This window comes from Panthera leo, chromosome D1, assembly GCF_018350215.1.
Source record: "Panthera leo isolate Ple1 chromosome D1, P.leo_Ple1_pat1.1, whole genome shotgun sequence".
Lineage (NCBI taxonomy): Eukaryota > Metazoa > Chordata > Mammalia > Carnivora > Felidae > Panthera > Panthera leo.
Genome location: NC_056688.1, coordinates 65,818,357 through 65,833,529, shown reverse-complemented (window position 1 = coordinate 65,833,529; position 15,173 = coordinate 65,818,357). Strand labels below are relative to the sequence as shown.

At 44.7% G+C, this 15,173-nt stretch overlaps 1 protein-coding gene across 2 annotated transcripts in view; it reads left to right on the top strand.

Moving 5' to 3' along the window:
- Nucleotides 1-203: 203 nt before the first annotated feature.
- SCUBE2 (signal peptide, CUB domain and EGF like domain containing 2) overlaps nucleotides 204-15,173 on the top strand; it is a 63,006-nt gene continuing 48,036 nt past the window's right edge. The window contains exons 1-4 of one of the 2 annotated variants that reach the window (XM_042905341.1): nucleotides 204-391; nucleotides 1,744-1,866; nucleotides 9,032-9,157; nucleotides 13,587-13,721. In XM_042905341.1, the coding sequence (XP_042761275.1) occupies nucleotides 271-391; nucleotides 1,744-1,866; nucleotides 9,032-9,157; nucleotides 13,587-13,721 (505 nt within the window). In that variant the 5' untranslated portion in view covers nucleotides 204-270. The remainder of the gene's footprint in view (nucleotides 392-1,743; nucleotides 1,867-9,031; nucleotides 9,158-13,586; nucleotides 13,722-15,173) is intronic. The other variant, XM_042905342.1, reaches the window with a different exon arrangement.

The following is a 15,173-nucleotide window of genomic DNA, read 5'->3' as shown; positions in this document are numbered from 1 at the left end:
TGGGGACGCTGACAGCCGCCCTCCGGCCACCACGGCCGCGCCCCCTCCACCCCGAGCCCGGAGGGGGAAGGGAGGGGGACTGGAGGGGAGGCACTGCCCCCCGCGCCGCCCGCCCCGGCCCGGGGAGGACCGTGTGAAAATGAGGCCGGGGCTCGGGGGCCGGGCGGGGCCGGGCCGGGGGTGTCAGAGCGCGGCGGGCAGGGCGCCCGCACACACCTCCCGGAGCCGCCGCCACGCTCGCCGCCTCTGCCCGCAGCCGCCGCGCCATCCATGGGGGTCTTGGGCCGCGGCTGCCCCGGGACGGCCAGGGCGCTGCTGCCGCTGCTGCTGCCGCTGCTGCTGACCGCGGCCGTCCCGCCCGGCCGGAGCCGCGCCCCAGGGCCGCCTGAGGGTGAGTGTCCGCACCTCCGGAGCCTCGGGCACGCACCTGGCAGGGGCATGCGGAGCCGGCGGCGGGAAGGGGTCCCGGGTCCCCTGGTGGGGTCGCGCCGCGCTGGCCCGCCCCGGGCTCGGCTGCGGAAGCTCCGCGTGGCCCCCGCTCCCCTGGGGCCTCACCCGCGGGCCAGGCCACGGAACCACCACCGCTTGGGCTAGAGGCCCAGGGCCTGAGTGCTGCGGCCCGGCCTCGGACACGGGGCTAATGACAGTTCCCAGCCCGGTCCCGCCGCCCGGGGTCCCTGGAGAGCGCCTGGTAGTCAGTCTCTCACCCGCTGAGAAAGACGGAGGGCACCAGAGTCACCGGGGTCCGGCTCCTCATTGTGTAGATGGGGAAACTGAGGGCCCCGGGCGGGGTACGTCCGTGAGGTCTCGGCAGCTTTGCTCCTGCTTTTCTTCTGGGGCCGGGAAGTTCGGCCGGCTTCAGGGTTGGCTCCGGAGAGTTTTCTGCCGGTTGAGGATCCATCCGGGAATACCCCGTAAGCCGCAACAAACCTGGGTTTTTTGTTTTGTTTCGTTTTGTTTTGTTTTCTGCTGCCAGAGAAAAGTACTCTGGACGTTCTGCATTAACAGGACTCGTAATATTTTCAAAACTTTTGTTTTTAATTAACATCCTGGAGTGGTATCAACCCAGGAAATACTTCCACCAAGGCCGGTTTCCAGGTTGAGAGGGTGAGCAGCTGGTTGATGGGGTGTGGGAACCATTCCCACTTTGCACCTCCATCTGAGGGCTGGGGATGGTGTGGTCAGAGCCCAGGGCAAGCTACTCCCCCATCCCCCAAACCCTGAGAAAGCTGACACTGCCTGGTTTTCACAGTGTTTTGTTTTGTTTTGTTGCCAACCTGGTCTTTCCTTCAACAGGCATTTGTTATTGCCTACTCATGTGCCAGGCACTGTGCTTGGCATCAGGGACACCCACTCAGTCTGTAATCAAGACACCATTTAGAGGGGAGGACAGGCAGGAAAACAGAGAGTGACAATTCTGTGTGATATGTGTTATGAAAGGAGATAAATATGGGAGCAGGTCGTGGAGGACACCCACCTACACTGGGGGATCATGGTAGGCTTCTTGGAGAAGGTGAGTGAAAGAGTGTGTGTGTGTGGGGGGGTGTAGTCTAGTCAAAGGGAACAGGCTGTGCCTGGGAAAGGAGCCTGGAAGTGGTATGGTTCATCCCAGGGTTCCCAAAGAGTTTAGCTGATGAGGAGTGAAGGGGGGTTTCTGGTGGGAGGTGAAGCTACCAGAGGACCAAGGCCAGATCACAGAGGGCTTGGGGCACCATACCAAGTGCTTGCTATGCTCTTTTGCAGATGTGGACGAGTGTGCCCAAGGGCTAGATGACTGCCACACCAATGCCCTCTGTCAGAATACACTCACCTCCTACAAGTGCTCCTGCAAGCCTGGCTACCGAGGGGATGGCAGGCAGTGTGAGGGTAAGTGACTGGGGTACCTGTGGTGAGTGGGCCAGCGGGTGAAGCTCCCTACCTCCTCAGCACTTGTAATGACCACTCATGTTGGTAAAAGTGCTGCTCCTCTGTCCCCCCAGGTCATACCACCCACCCCCAAAATCCATTTCAGACCCTTAAAGCACTAGGAACATCAGGTCTTTCCTAGAGCTGATCATACAGTTTTATGTGGTTCCGAAATGTCCTTTTGTCTGGCTTGTGAAAAAGAAAAGAGGTGCTTTAGTATTTTTGGTGCCTATCAGTTTGGGAGCAGAAAGCCCCAATCAGGAGAGCTGTGCCTGCCAGGGAAGGGCTGATCCTGCGCCTCCCTGGGGCAGTTTACACCCTCGCCCAGGAGTCTGAGTGCAGGAGTCTTTCCCTCCACTGCTGGCTCTGGAGGCTCCATCTTGTTCTTGGCTTCAGGCTGGCGTTGTGACCTCCCAAACTTTAGAGGTACACCAAGCGCCAGCCTTATTTGAAGCTGCATGTTCACCCTGGAAAGATGTAGGCAGAGGGATACCTTGAGCCCTTGGAGTTCCAGATCTTTGAGCCTAAAGTCTGATCTCTGTCATCCTGTGTTCTGGGCCAGTGTCATGAATTCTGGAATTCAGAACTAGCCAGAGACTGGGTACTGAAAGGAGGAGGCTATTCCTGGGGATGGAAATCATGGCATGTTGGAACTGGCAGGGCTCTTCAGGGGAGCTCTGACATTCCTATCGCTCAGATGTGAGACCCTGAGGCCCCTGGGGATTGAGAGGGGGGCTTGTGGCCATAATAACACAGTTAAAAGAAAAGTGAAAGAAAGTCAGATGTTTACCCTATCTCTGTCCCTGGACCCATATCTCCTGTATTCACTCAGCTTCCTGATGTCCTTCTTTGGTGATAAATCCTGATATTTATACTTTGTGCATGAGGAGCAAAACTTGCCTCTCCTATCAGAGGAGACGTGCTCCTGGTCAGGTTCGTAGCAAATGGGGTTGGTAGTCTATCCTTAAAGCCCTTGTGTTTCTTCAAGTTTGTGTTTTCCCAGAGATAGGCAGCCATCTCTCACCGAAAGACTACCTCTCCCTGAGACATCTCTCTGCAGGTTCCTCCATACCACACTCTCACTGTATTAAATATTCTATTTACAGTACTGGAATTCACACATGTTGGTACCCTGCTTGGGGGAAAAAATGTTCACTCTTTCACTGGTTTTCCAGTCACTGTATACTCTCTGGGGGTGGAGATGGGCAGAAACTGTGCTATGGTTTCTTTGAGTTAGAATACATATTTAGTAAATGATGTTGAATGACAAGTGGCAGGAATTTCCTTATTCTTAGCTGTTGGGCTTGACGTATGACACATGGAATTGAATTGCTGACAGTTTATAGCTGAAAAGCCTACTATTTAGCTTAAAATAACTAAAATGATTGACTGGAATTGTTGCTTTTATATATTTAAATTGGCTCTAAAATGATAATATATATTATTGGTATAAAAGTCAAACAATACAGAAAATGTATGAAATAGTATCTTTTACTTATTTATTTTTAAGTTTATTTATTTATTTTGAAAGAGAGAGTGAGAGAGCATGCCATGAGTCGGGGAGGGAAAGAGAGAGAGGGAGAAAGAATCCCAAGCAAGCTCCCTGCTGTCAGCACTGCACCCTACCAGGGACTGTTTGAAGGGCTTGATCTCAGGACTCTCTCAGGGCTCAGTCTCACAAACCATGAGATCGCGACCTGAGCAGAAATCAAGAGTCTGATGCTTAACCAACTGAGCAACCCAGGAGCCCCTAGAGGGATTTGATCTTTTAAATGCCTGTAATACTTTTGAATACATATGAAGTTATGTTTTTTCATTATAAGAATTGATATGGTAGGAATTGACACAATAAGTGAATGTCCTGTGTTTCCTCACAATAAAATTAAGGTTATGCATTTGTAGTAATACACAAAGTAAAAGTAAAAAGTAAAAGAAGCTTTTGTCAAGTCTACTATGGAAGTGCTATTATATACTTTTTACTGTATTACATGGGGAGGAGACACATGATGTTAATATGTCCCCCTACTGGTGATATTAACCTTGATCACCTGGTTAAGATGGTGCATCCTGAGGGGAAAAAAAGTTACAAACAGAGATGGAGGCAAACCATAAGAGACTCTTAAATACAGAGAACAAACTGAGGGTTGATGGGTGGGGAGGGCAGGGAAAATGGGTGATAGGCATTGAGGAGAGCACTTGTTGGGATGAGCACTGGGTGCCGTATGTAAGTGATGAATCTGCTCCTGAAGCCTGAAGCTCCCATCTGCATGGGAATCTGCTCCTGAAGCCAAGAGCACACTGTATACACTGTGTATTAGCTAACTTGGCAATAAATTATTAAAAAAAAAAAAAAGATGGTGCATCCTGGGTTTCTCTGTTGCAAAATTACTATTTTTTCTTTTTGCAATAACACACATCTTAAGGTAGATACATTCATCCTGTGCTAATATTCTGTTACTTCTCAAGTCTTTTTTTTTTTTAATCTTTTTAAAAAAATGTTTATTTTTGAGAGACAGAGAGACAGAGAGCAAGCAGGGGAGGGGCAGAGTGAGAGGGAGACACAGAATCTGAAGTAGGCTCCAAGCTCTGAGCTGTCAGAGCAGAACCTGATGCAGGGCCCCAACCTACAAACCATGAGATCATGATCTGAGCTGAGCTTAGCCAACTGAGCCACCCAGGAGCCCCTCTTCTCAAGTCTTTGCCCACTGATTTTGGCATCCAACTGTGGATCTTGTCTGCAACAATTATTACTATGATGTAATAATTGGTAATTTTGTATTTCCCTCATTCCATATACATCTATTAACTGAGATTCTTCTGTAAGGAAGACTTGTTGCTTCTCCCCCATTTATTTATGCATTGATTTATGTATTTATGCCAGTATGGACTGGTAGATATTTAATTATATGTATAGTTATTTATTTTGGGCTCAAATTGTTTCAGCTTTAGCCATTGAGAGCTCCTTCACATTGTTTCCTGTGTCCTTTTGACATGCCCCCATCCTTTTTGGGGACAGTTCTTTGTTTTCTGGTACCATAAGATACCACAGACTCATCTTGTATTTTCCCATCCCAGCCCTGGAACCAACCACTTCTTTAAGGAGCCCTGGTTTCTTTTATTGGAAAATGGTATATAGCAACCAAGATCTGAATGCTTGGTGTTCTTACTGTTACTGGGATGTCACTGCTCCTAGGCTATCTCACTGGACAGAACTAGGAAACATATGTATGTATTCTAACCCACATATACACATTTATCTATATTTATTGCTTATATTTATCCATTTGTATATATATTAAAAACAATGACTTACACTGATGATGCTTTGGATTCCAAAACAATGCCACAAGATTCATTGAATCTCCCTCTTTGGTTATTCATAACTTCTTTTTCCAACAGTGAGAAAGGTGGCTCTCATTATCTGCAAGATAGTTACTTGTTTGTTGAATCCAAGTATACACATAAATAATTTACAACACTATTAATCTATAGCCTTGCAAGTAAAACAGATTTACGAGAGTACAGTATCTGTTTGTAGCTATCTTTATTTTTAGCCTTACAACATTCAGTTAATATATTGGTTTTCAAAGTCACTTGGTTAGTACTTTTTTTTTCTACATTTCTTTCAGTGTGGTTGTTATTCATTTGTAATACAGTTGAGTTCATTTGTTTCTGTTTGTATCCTATTTTTTATGTGTTCTTCCCCCACCTCTGTATACTAGTTTATATATGTATGTACATAAGAAGATATGTATTTACTTATGTATATATGTATGTATTCATCCATGTATCACTATGGTGCTGAGAGTCAAAACTATATAAAAAAGCATACTCAGGGGCGCCTGGGTGGCTCAGTCGGTTAAGCGTCTGACTCTTGGTCTTGGTTCAGGTCATGATCTCACAGTTTGTGTCATTAAGCCCCACATTGGGCTCTGTGCTGACAGTGTGTAGTCTGCTTGAGATTCTCTCTCTCTCTCTCTCTCTCTCTCTCTCTCTCTCTCTTTCTCTCTATTTAAAGTTTAAATAAACTTTAAACATAAAATAGAATAAAATAAAATTAAATTAAATTAAAAGGCACACTCAGAGAAGTATTACTCCTTCTCCCTATTCTTGTTCCTCTGTTCCTCATTCCTCCTCTCTCTCTCTTTTTTAATGTTTATTTATTTATTTATTTTGAAAGACAGAGAAAGAGACCATGCATGTGAGCAGGAGAAGGGCAGAGAGAGAGCAGGGGAGGGACTGTCGGGGCAGAGCCAGACGTGGGGCTCAATCTCACAAATTGTGAGATTGTGACCTGAACCAAAATCAAGAGTCTAATGCTTAAACCGACTGAGCCACCCAGGTGCCCCTCATTCCTTCTTTTCATCCTTTTCCCACATACCATGGATTGATTACCAATCTTTTTTAGTTTCTGATTTATTCTCCTGCCTCCTACATTTCTTTTGCAGCAAATGTGTAATTTTCCTTTTAACTACTTTAGTGAATTCTAATTTGTATACCATAAAAGACACCAATTCTAAATAAGTATAAAAATCAATGATTTTGAGTAAATTAGCTGAGTTGTGCAGCCATCACATAATCCACTTTTCAAACATTTCCCTTGTCTCAGTAAGATCCCTTATGCCCAGGTACAGTTAATCCTTATTCCCAGCCCCAGCTCCAGGCAGCCTCTAGTCTACTTTCTGTCTCTATAGATTGGCCTTTCTGGATATTTCATATAAATAGAATCATACAACATGTGGTCTTTTGGTTTTGGTTTCTTAAAAAAAATTTTTTTTTAAATGTTATTTTTTAATTTATTTTTGAGAGAGAGAGACAGAGCGTGAGTAGGGGAGGGGCAGAGAGAGACAGAAACACGGAATCTGAAGCAGGCTCCAGGCTCCAAGCTGTCAGCACAGAGCCCAACGTGGGGCTCGAACTTGTGAACCACAAGATCACGACCTGAGCCGAAGTTGGCTGCTTAACCGACTGAGCTACCTAGACGCCCCTCACCCAGCATGTTTTTGAGGTTCATCCATGTTGTAGCCTGTACTGGCATTTTATTTTATTTTTTAATTGTTAACTAGCATTCTGTTGTATGGACATACTATATTTTGTTTATCCATTCACTGGTTGATGGACATTTGGCTTGTTTCTACTTTTGGGCTATGTTGCTATGAACATTTACCTGCAAAGTCTTTGTTATGGACATAATTTTTCATTTCTCTTGAATATATACCTAGGAGTGAACTTTCTAGATCACACATGGTAAATTTATGTTTAACCTTTTTTTTTTTTTTTTTTAAATTTTTTTTCCAACGTTTTTTATTTATTTTTGGGACAGAGAGAGACAGAGCATGAACAGGGGAGGGGCAGAGAGAGAGGGAGACACAGAATCGGAAACAGGCTCCAGGCTCCGAGCCATCAGCCCAGAGCCTGACGCGGGGCTCGAACTCACGGACCGCGAGATCGTGACCTGGCTGAAGTCGGACGCTTAACCGACTGCGCCACCCAGGCGCCCCTATGTTTAACCTTTTAAGAAACGGCTATACTGTGTCCAAAGTGGTGCCATCTTACATTGACATCAGCAGTATATAACGGTTCCCATTTCTCCACATCCTATTGTCTGTCTTTTTAAAAAATAACTATTTATTTATTTTTGAAAGAGAGAGAGAGAGAGAGAGCCCAAGTGGAGGCAGGCCAGAGAAGGATCTGAAGTGGGCTTGGCACTGACAGCACAGGGCCCGATCCATGCAGGGCTCAAACTCATGAACTGTGAGATCCTGACCTGAGCCGAAGTCAGTCACTTGTTTAACTGACTGAGCCACCCAGCCTCCCCTATTGTCTGTCTTTTTTTTATCATAACTGTTCCTGTGAGTGTGAAATGGTATCTCACTGCAGTTTTAATTTGAATTCCCCTAATAATTAATGATGTCGGCCGTCTTTTCATATGCTTTTTTACCCATTTGTATATCATCTTTGGGTGACATGTCTATTCAAATCTTTGCCCATTCGAAAATTGGATTGTTTGTCTTCTTTGTTGTAAGAGTCCTTTGTAAGTCCTTTATAACGTATGTGATTTGCAAATATTTTCCACCAAACTGTGGCTTGTCTTTATTTTCATAAGTATGAAAGTTGTAAATTTTGATAAAGTCCAACTTATTAATTTTAAAATTTATGAATTGTGTGTTTGGTGTTGTATCTAAGAAATCTTTACCTAATCCAAGGTCTCAAGATTTTCTCATAAAAGTTTTATGTTTTCTCTTTAAAGTTTTATAGTTTAAGCTCTTATATTTGGGTCTCTGATCCATTTTGAGTTGATTTTTGTGGAGATATGAGGTAAGGGTCCAAATTCATCTTTTGCTGATGGATATTGTCTAAGCACCATTTGTTGAAAAGACTATCATTTCTCCCAACAAATTGGACAAGACGATCATTTGTCCCAACAAATTAGACAAGAGTGCTAAAGCACTCTTATCTAAAATCAAGTGACCATAAATATAATGGTTTATTTCTGGACTCTATTCTGTTCCATTGATCTGTTTTTCTTTATGCCTGTATCACACTGTCTTGATAACTATAGATTTTTGGTAAGTGAAAGTCCTCCAAATCTGTTCTCCTTCTTCAAAATTGTTTTGGTTCTTCTGAGTCTTTTGCATTTCTATATAAATTGGATAAGCTTGTCAAGTTCTGTCAAAAAACATGCTGGAATTTCATGTGTATGTTTTTTCATATTCCCTTATTTTTTTTCCCTGATAATAAACTACGGGTACTCTCCCACATTTTGATTTTTTAACTTAGTAGTATATCCTAGAAATCACCCTAAATCAGTTCATAGAAATCTTTCTCATTCTTTATTTTTTTAATTAATTAATTTTTAACAGCTGCACAGTATTGGATCGAATAAATGTACCGTAGTTCTTCAAATACTCTCTCCTATGTATGGGCATTTTGGTTGTTTCTAGTATTTTGTGATTACAAACAGTACTGCAGTGAATTACCTTGTGCATATTTATTTTCCTGTTGTTGGAGATGTATCTTGAGGATAGAGTCCTAGAAGTGGGATGGCTGGTTGGAAGGTAAATACATTATATCTCCATACTAAAGAGATGCCACCTGTCTGGCTTACTTCTGTTTTATTCCTCAGACATTGATGAATGTGAAAATGAATTCAACGGAGGCTGTGTCCATGACTGTTTGAATATTCCAGGCAATTATCGCTGTACTTGTTTTGATGGCTTCATGTTGGCTCATGATGGTCATAATTGTCTTGGTAAGGAAAACAGTTGGAAATCGCAATTCTACTCTACCTACCCTCCGGCACCCCACCCTTTTCTTTCCTTTGATGAAAACATACTCATGAAAACAAAAAGGCGATCAGAGACTTGTGTTTTCTGCCCCCCTCAAAATCATAGTCCCTGAGAGAAAACCAGGTAAAGTGCTTTGGTTTATATGTAATCATTCATAATGTAAATTCTCCATTAGTCTAAGGATATGGACAACATCATTGTGACTACGTATTGACCTTCTAGCATTGACTTGTCACCTGTAAGATCTTTGATTTAATGCTGTAAGTATCTCTATTCTAGAATTAGGTAAAACTACTTATTCTGAAAATTCTAAATATGTGATTGGATTTCAGCCAGGTAACCCCACCTCCTTTTTTCTTGAAAGGCAAAGGAGTTCAAACAGAAACCTTCCATTAACATCATCCTATTATCCCACAAAACAGAAACATCTGTCGGAGTTTTAGTTCCTGAGTTACGGACTGCAAAGAGCATTGTTTACATTCGTTGCTTATGCCAGGAATAAACAGAATTCAGAAATAGCAAGCAACTGGATGGGACTGGGTGTGGAATAGTCTTAGAGGATGTAGCACACTTGGCAGAAAGGTATTCATGGTCTGTTTGCATTTTAAGGCTGGTGTTATCAGATGTGCAGGAGGACATCATGGGACACAGATGGCATCAGGGTCCTTTGATGCTGATGACCTTTTATGCAGTTAACCTGCTGATATCTGCTTGGCCGACCAAGGAGTAACTTGAACCAGGTCCTGACACAGAGTGGACAGCTACTGAGATGCTCCCTTATAGTACAGGGGGAATGGCCACTTGATTAAATGCTTTGAGATCAGCATAGATAAGTACAGACAGAACTTGTTTTTTGAGTGGTAGAGAAGGAAAGTCTTTCCAAAGTCTTTTGATTCTGGGAATCAATCCTTGTATGATGTTTATCCCGCTTCACTGTCACCTGGAACCCCATCCTGAAATAGATTCTGTCCCTTCCTATTTGTGCTCTGTGTGAGAGGTCAGTCTTTGGGTCAGACCACTTGGCCTTCAAAGCCTGTAGCTGTCAGGAAGATTTGATTGAGGGCTGGGGGCTCACTAACCCCTTTGCAGACTGTCTAGGGCAGCCAGGCCTCAAAAAGACACTAGAGAGACCATCATGACAACAATAATCAATTGAGATTAATTAAAAACTGAACAAAATATGAAGTCACTTTCAGTGTGTAATATTTTGGGAAGCATGCAGTATGTTTGGAGGGTTTGGCTTTGTTTTTTTACCATTATCTGGGGTAAATCTCACATGTCCTTTTGGTTTGCCAAAAGTGGCATTTTGGGAATTTATATCTAATGGCAGATCTAGTCATTACAGTTTTGCCTAAACCCCAAGTTGTGCTTGGGGGAATGTGTAAGATTCTTAAGAGCAACAGGCCAAACTATGCAGAGTTTAAGCACCTGGGCCAGCGTTGGGTCAGGTGGTTTTGAGGAAAGGCCAGTTCAGAAATCCTCAGCCCAGGAGTCTTTTCCTTGCCTTGTCTGCTAACACAGATATTTCAGCAGCCTCTCTCCATTCCCCCTCTTTGGGGTCTCTTTGTGGACTTGGTAGCAAGGATTTTCCTGACAGAAAGATCCTGAGTATCCACTGAGTGTATCCAAAGGGGCAAACGATTCTTTAAAGGAAGCCATGAGAAATAAAGTGATATAGTTAGAAGAGCAGGACCAGCAGATACAGAGATTTCTCTGCCATTTAGACTTGAAAGGGTTGAAGCATTTTGTGACAAGGAAGCTCAGAGCCAGAACTTTTCAGGAGCAGCACTTTCCTGTGTTCTCTGGGATGACCCCTTGCCTCTCCTCAGCCCCTTACCACATACTAGCTACAATATACCAGAATATACACAGTACAAATACTACTTACATCTGGCACCAAACCCAGACTTCTCCAAGATCCTGAATGCCACTGAGTTTGAAAAATGAAATGTAGCTTTTCCACATAGCTCACCTGCCTGAATTCGGTTTCCATTTTTTGAGTGTCTGGGAGTGCATTGTAGCTATTCAGTGTGGGGGCCGTGGTTCTCAACTCTGGCTGCACGTTAGAATCACTGGAGAAGTTTAAAACAACACCACTGCCTAAGTCTCATCCAAGACTAGTTATGTCAGTGTCTCAGGAGGTGGGGTCCAAGCATCTGGATGCTAACATGCAGCCAGGGTGGAGAACCACTGTTTTGCAGTCTAGAGAAACTCGCCAGGCTAGTGATACCTCTTTGTGCATGTGAACACACACACTTTTGTATTAATTCAGTCAGAGTGTGTCACTCAATGGCACATTTCTAATTGCTTTGGAGAAAGGAATAGTGGGTTAAATGGACGGTCGGTGGGTGATGGCTCAGAGGGGAGCACACCTTTACTCAAAACCAATCCAGGATTTGGTGTTCAGGGAAACAGATCTCTCCAGCCCACCATGAGTCCTCACCATGGAACACCTTGGCCAGGTGTGTTCCAGAGTAGCTCATCCTTTGGAATGTGCTCCCTTCACCCTTTGGCATAGAGAAGGGCAAGTTTGTTAGGCTTAAGGGGATGGCTCGGGTCCCATCAGTTTAGAAAGGCATCTGCCTGGTAGTGTGGGAGGATGCATGACTGTAAGATCAGAAGCTTGAAACCAGATAACAGATATTTAAATGTGAATTTTCTTGTTATGGATGTGCCCAGAAGCTAATGATAGGCACATGGGAAATCAGGCTAGAGAAATAAATTGCTTTTATATCAGCCTTCTCCTTGAGTCTTTGTCATGTCTGAGATTTTTCTGGAAGTTTCCTCTTATTTGGCTCTAGTGATGCTGTGCTCTCCTGCTTTTTTGTTCATGCATTGAACAATTAATGTGCACCTGAAGTTCCAGGGCTATGCTAAATAAAACAAAGGTCTCTGTCCTCACGGAGTTCACAGTCTAGTGGAGATGGATAGGTAAAATATTTTGAGGGGTCAAAGGTACAAATCAAAAAAAAGAAGATTTTGAGAATACACTATGGTAAGTGTATTGGTAGAGCCATGCACAGAGTAATTTATGACACAGTGGAAGGAAAGTCCCCTAACTCCATCCTGGGGGGCACAGAAAGACAGATAGAGGAAGATTCACCCCCTTTCTGTCTTTCTGATGGCTCCTCTTCTGGGGCTTCTGCTGTCTCACCTACCTCCTGCTGCTGGTATTCTCCCGAATTCTACCTCTGGCTATGTGCTCTCTGCAACCCTTCTGTCCCTTCCCACACTCCTGCCTGGGGCTTTCTTATCTACATCCACCACTTTATAAGGCCACCACAAGTAAATGACTTTCAGAGGTGTCTTTACAACACCAGACTCAGGTTTCCCTCTGCTACTGGACCAGGGCCTGAATGTCAGCATCTCACATATATCACCTCCCTACCGTGGTGGGGGTCAACCACATCCCCATCCCAATTTCCCTACCCAGCTCTGGTCTTCACCATGTTTCTTGGCCACCCTACCCGATGCCCATGTGGCTTTCCACCCTGCAGGCACCTTGCCCACAGTGCTTCTGTTTTTTCCTTCCTAGGCATCCCCTCAGCCAGGCCCCAGGCCCTGTCCCCGACTAGCACCAGCTGAGGCTATTTCAGGTTTACATGTGAAGCCAGGCTTTTGATTCTTCTCCTTCCTTGTGTCCTACCCTTGGCTATCACCTTATTCTTCCTAACTCCAGGGTCTGGCCATGCCACCCTTGCTACAGTGGTTCCAACTGCCTCTTAGATTAAGAGACAGGTATTCAAGGTCCTCCACAGAGTGACCCAATCTATTCCCAGCTTTATCTCCTATAACTTCCCTGCATGTACCCATGCTCCAGCCAAACAAATGACTCACCCTTATCTGAACATGCTCCATGCTCCCCAGCATTTGTGCTATGCTCATACTCTTTCTTTTGTCCAGAGTCCCTTCTCCTGATTTAGAACTGAAGACATCCTGTAGGGCCCATCTTCCATCAGCTTTTCCATAAAACCCAACCTGATACCCCACAACCAGGTGGCCTCTTTTTCCCTTGTACCACCTTTTACTGTATCTCACAATTACTTGTACGTTTGTCTCTTTCCCTTTGCTGAAGGCCATGCTCCTAGAGCAAAAGAATTTGATCCTACTTATCTGTGTTTTACTGTCCCCTCTAGCACCATACTTTGGAAAGAGAAGGTGTTCAATAAATATTTACTGAATATATTATCTTGTATTCATGTGGAGGGCCTGCTTAAGTGAGCCCCAGAACTTTGTGGTCTTGGGTCCCTGCTAACGTCAATTCTGAGAGTTTCTGTGATGCAGGGAAGGAAGAGGGACCTCATCTCTGCTTAGCGGGTGTCCTGAGATGCTGGGAGGGGTGGGCATTTGAAACAGTCACAAAAGCAAAGGCTAATCCTCCTCTCCCTCCAGATGTGGACGAGTGCCTGGAGAACAATGGCGGCTGCCAGCACACCTGTGTCAACGTCATGGGGAGCTATGAGTGCCGCTGCAAGGAGGGATTTTTCCTGAGTGACAATCAGCATACATGCATTCACCGCTCCGAAGGTGCCTCTGCTCTGCTGTGGGCCTGGGGGGGAAGGGTGCAGGGGGCAAGGAAACCCCTCACCCCGAGTGAGTTTAGAGGGGAAGTACAGAGTATAGACATTCTGGAGGCTTGTGGATGAATCTAGACCCTGCTACTGGGTGAACCCTGGGCAAGCTGTTTTAGCTTCCACTTCCTCACCTGGCAAAATAAGTGGGTTGGGCTGGGTGAGCTCTGAGAGCTCTTTAAACTCTCACATTCCTGATTCTAATCTTTAAATAGAGAACATTTCAAACATGACTAGGTGTCTCAGGAAGAATGTAATGGACAATCTGCCAAGTTTTTCAAAACGGTGCTGCAAACCACAGCCCCAAGTGCGAGCCTGCTCTGAGCTCTGGGTGGGCAGGGAGGGGCTGGAGCCTTTTTATAAGGACTTGCAGACCCAGAACTGGCCTTCCCTGTGTTTCCCATTTTTGAACCCTGAGCCTCTGGCGTTCTAGGACCCCCTCCCTACAAGTGGGCTTTCTATGCTGTGGTTTTCCTGTGTGGCTGCTTATGATTCCTTCATAAATTTGTAGACAACTCTTCTGATGGCCTCCCTTTTGTTCTCTTTGCTTTGGGCCTATACTTTTTTTTAATTCCTCTATTAGTTCAGTGGATTCTTAGGAGGGAGAGGCATTAGGAACACGTGGCCAGTCAGCCACTTTTAACTGAATGACATGTTTTTAATTCTCTGCACTTTCTTAAGCCAAAGAACCACATTTTGGTGGCTGTATTTCTCCTGGGGTTGCCTGAGTCTGTTTTTGAGGGAAATGCTCTAAACATTAGACTATTAACTCCTTTTGGCATGTGGTGCTGCTTGTTCATTCTCATAACTTAAGAATGAGGTGATTTCAAGTTCTTCTACTATTTCATCACACATTTGTAGATTTATTGTTAAATCATGGTTCTTGTGACTTTCCAAGGGTGTCTTTTTGGAGGATGATTTCTGCCTCATTTTCCAAGAATGATGGCTCCTTCCTTGTACCTGACTTAGGAAGCCTGTTTGGGTAGTAAGAAGAATGGTCATGGGCCAGTGGGTTTGAGGGGTCTTATCATCCTGAGCCTGCTAGTTCTCAGGGTTTGGGTGGGATGGACAAATACTGGTTCTAATCCAGCAGATCTCTTATCTCATGCAAGCATGGCACTTGATAGAGGAACAGTTGGGTTTAAAGCTCCTGGTAGGTGCTCTGGACTTTTCTGTGAGCCCCACATCTGGGAATAGGCAGGATTAAGACTCCAGCAGTTAAAAGCGATCTGGATCTCTGGGCACCTCCTCTTTGGTTGCTCAAAGCTGCTTCCTGGGAAGTCACTCGGCTTTCCCTACAGGTGGTGGGGAATGGGGTGGGGACCTGTAGGTCACGCCATTGCTTGAACACAGTATGGATCCTACCCAGTCACAAAGCAGTTCACGGTGATTAAGATTATCTCTTACT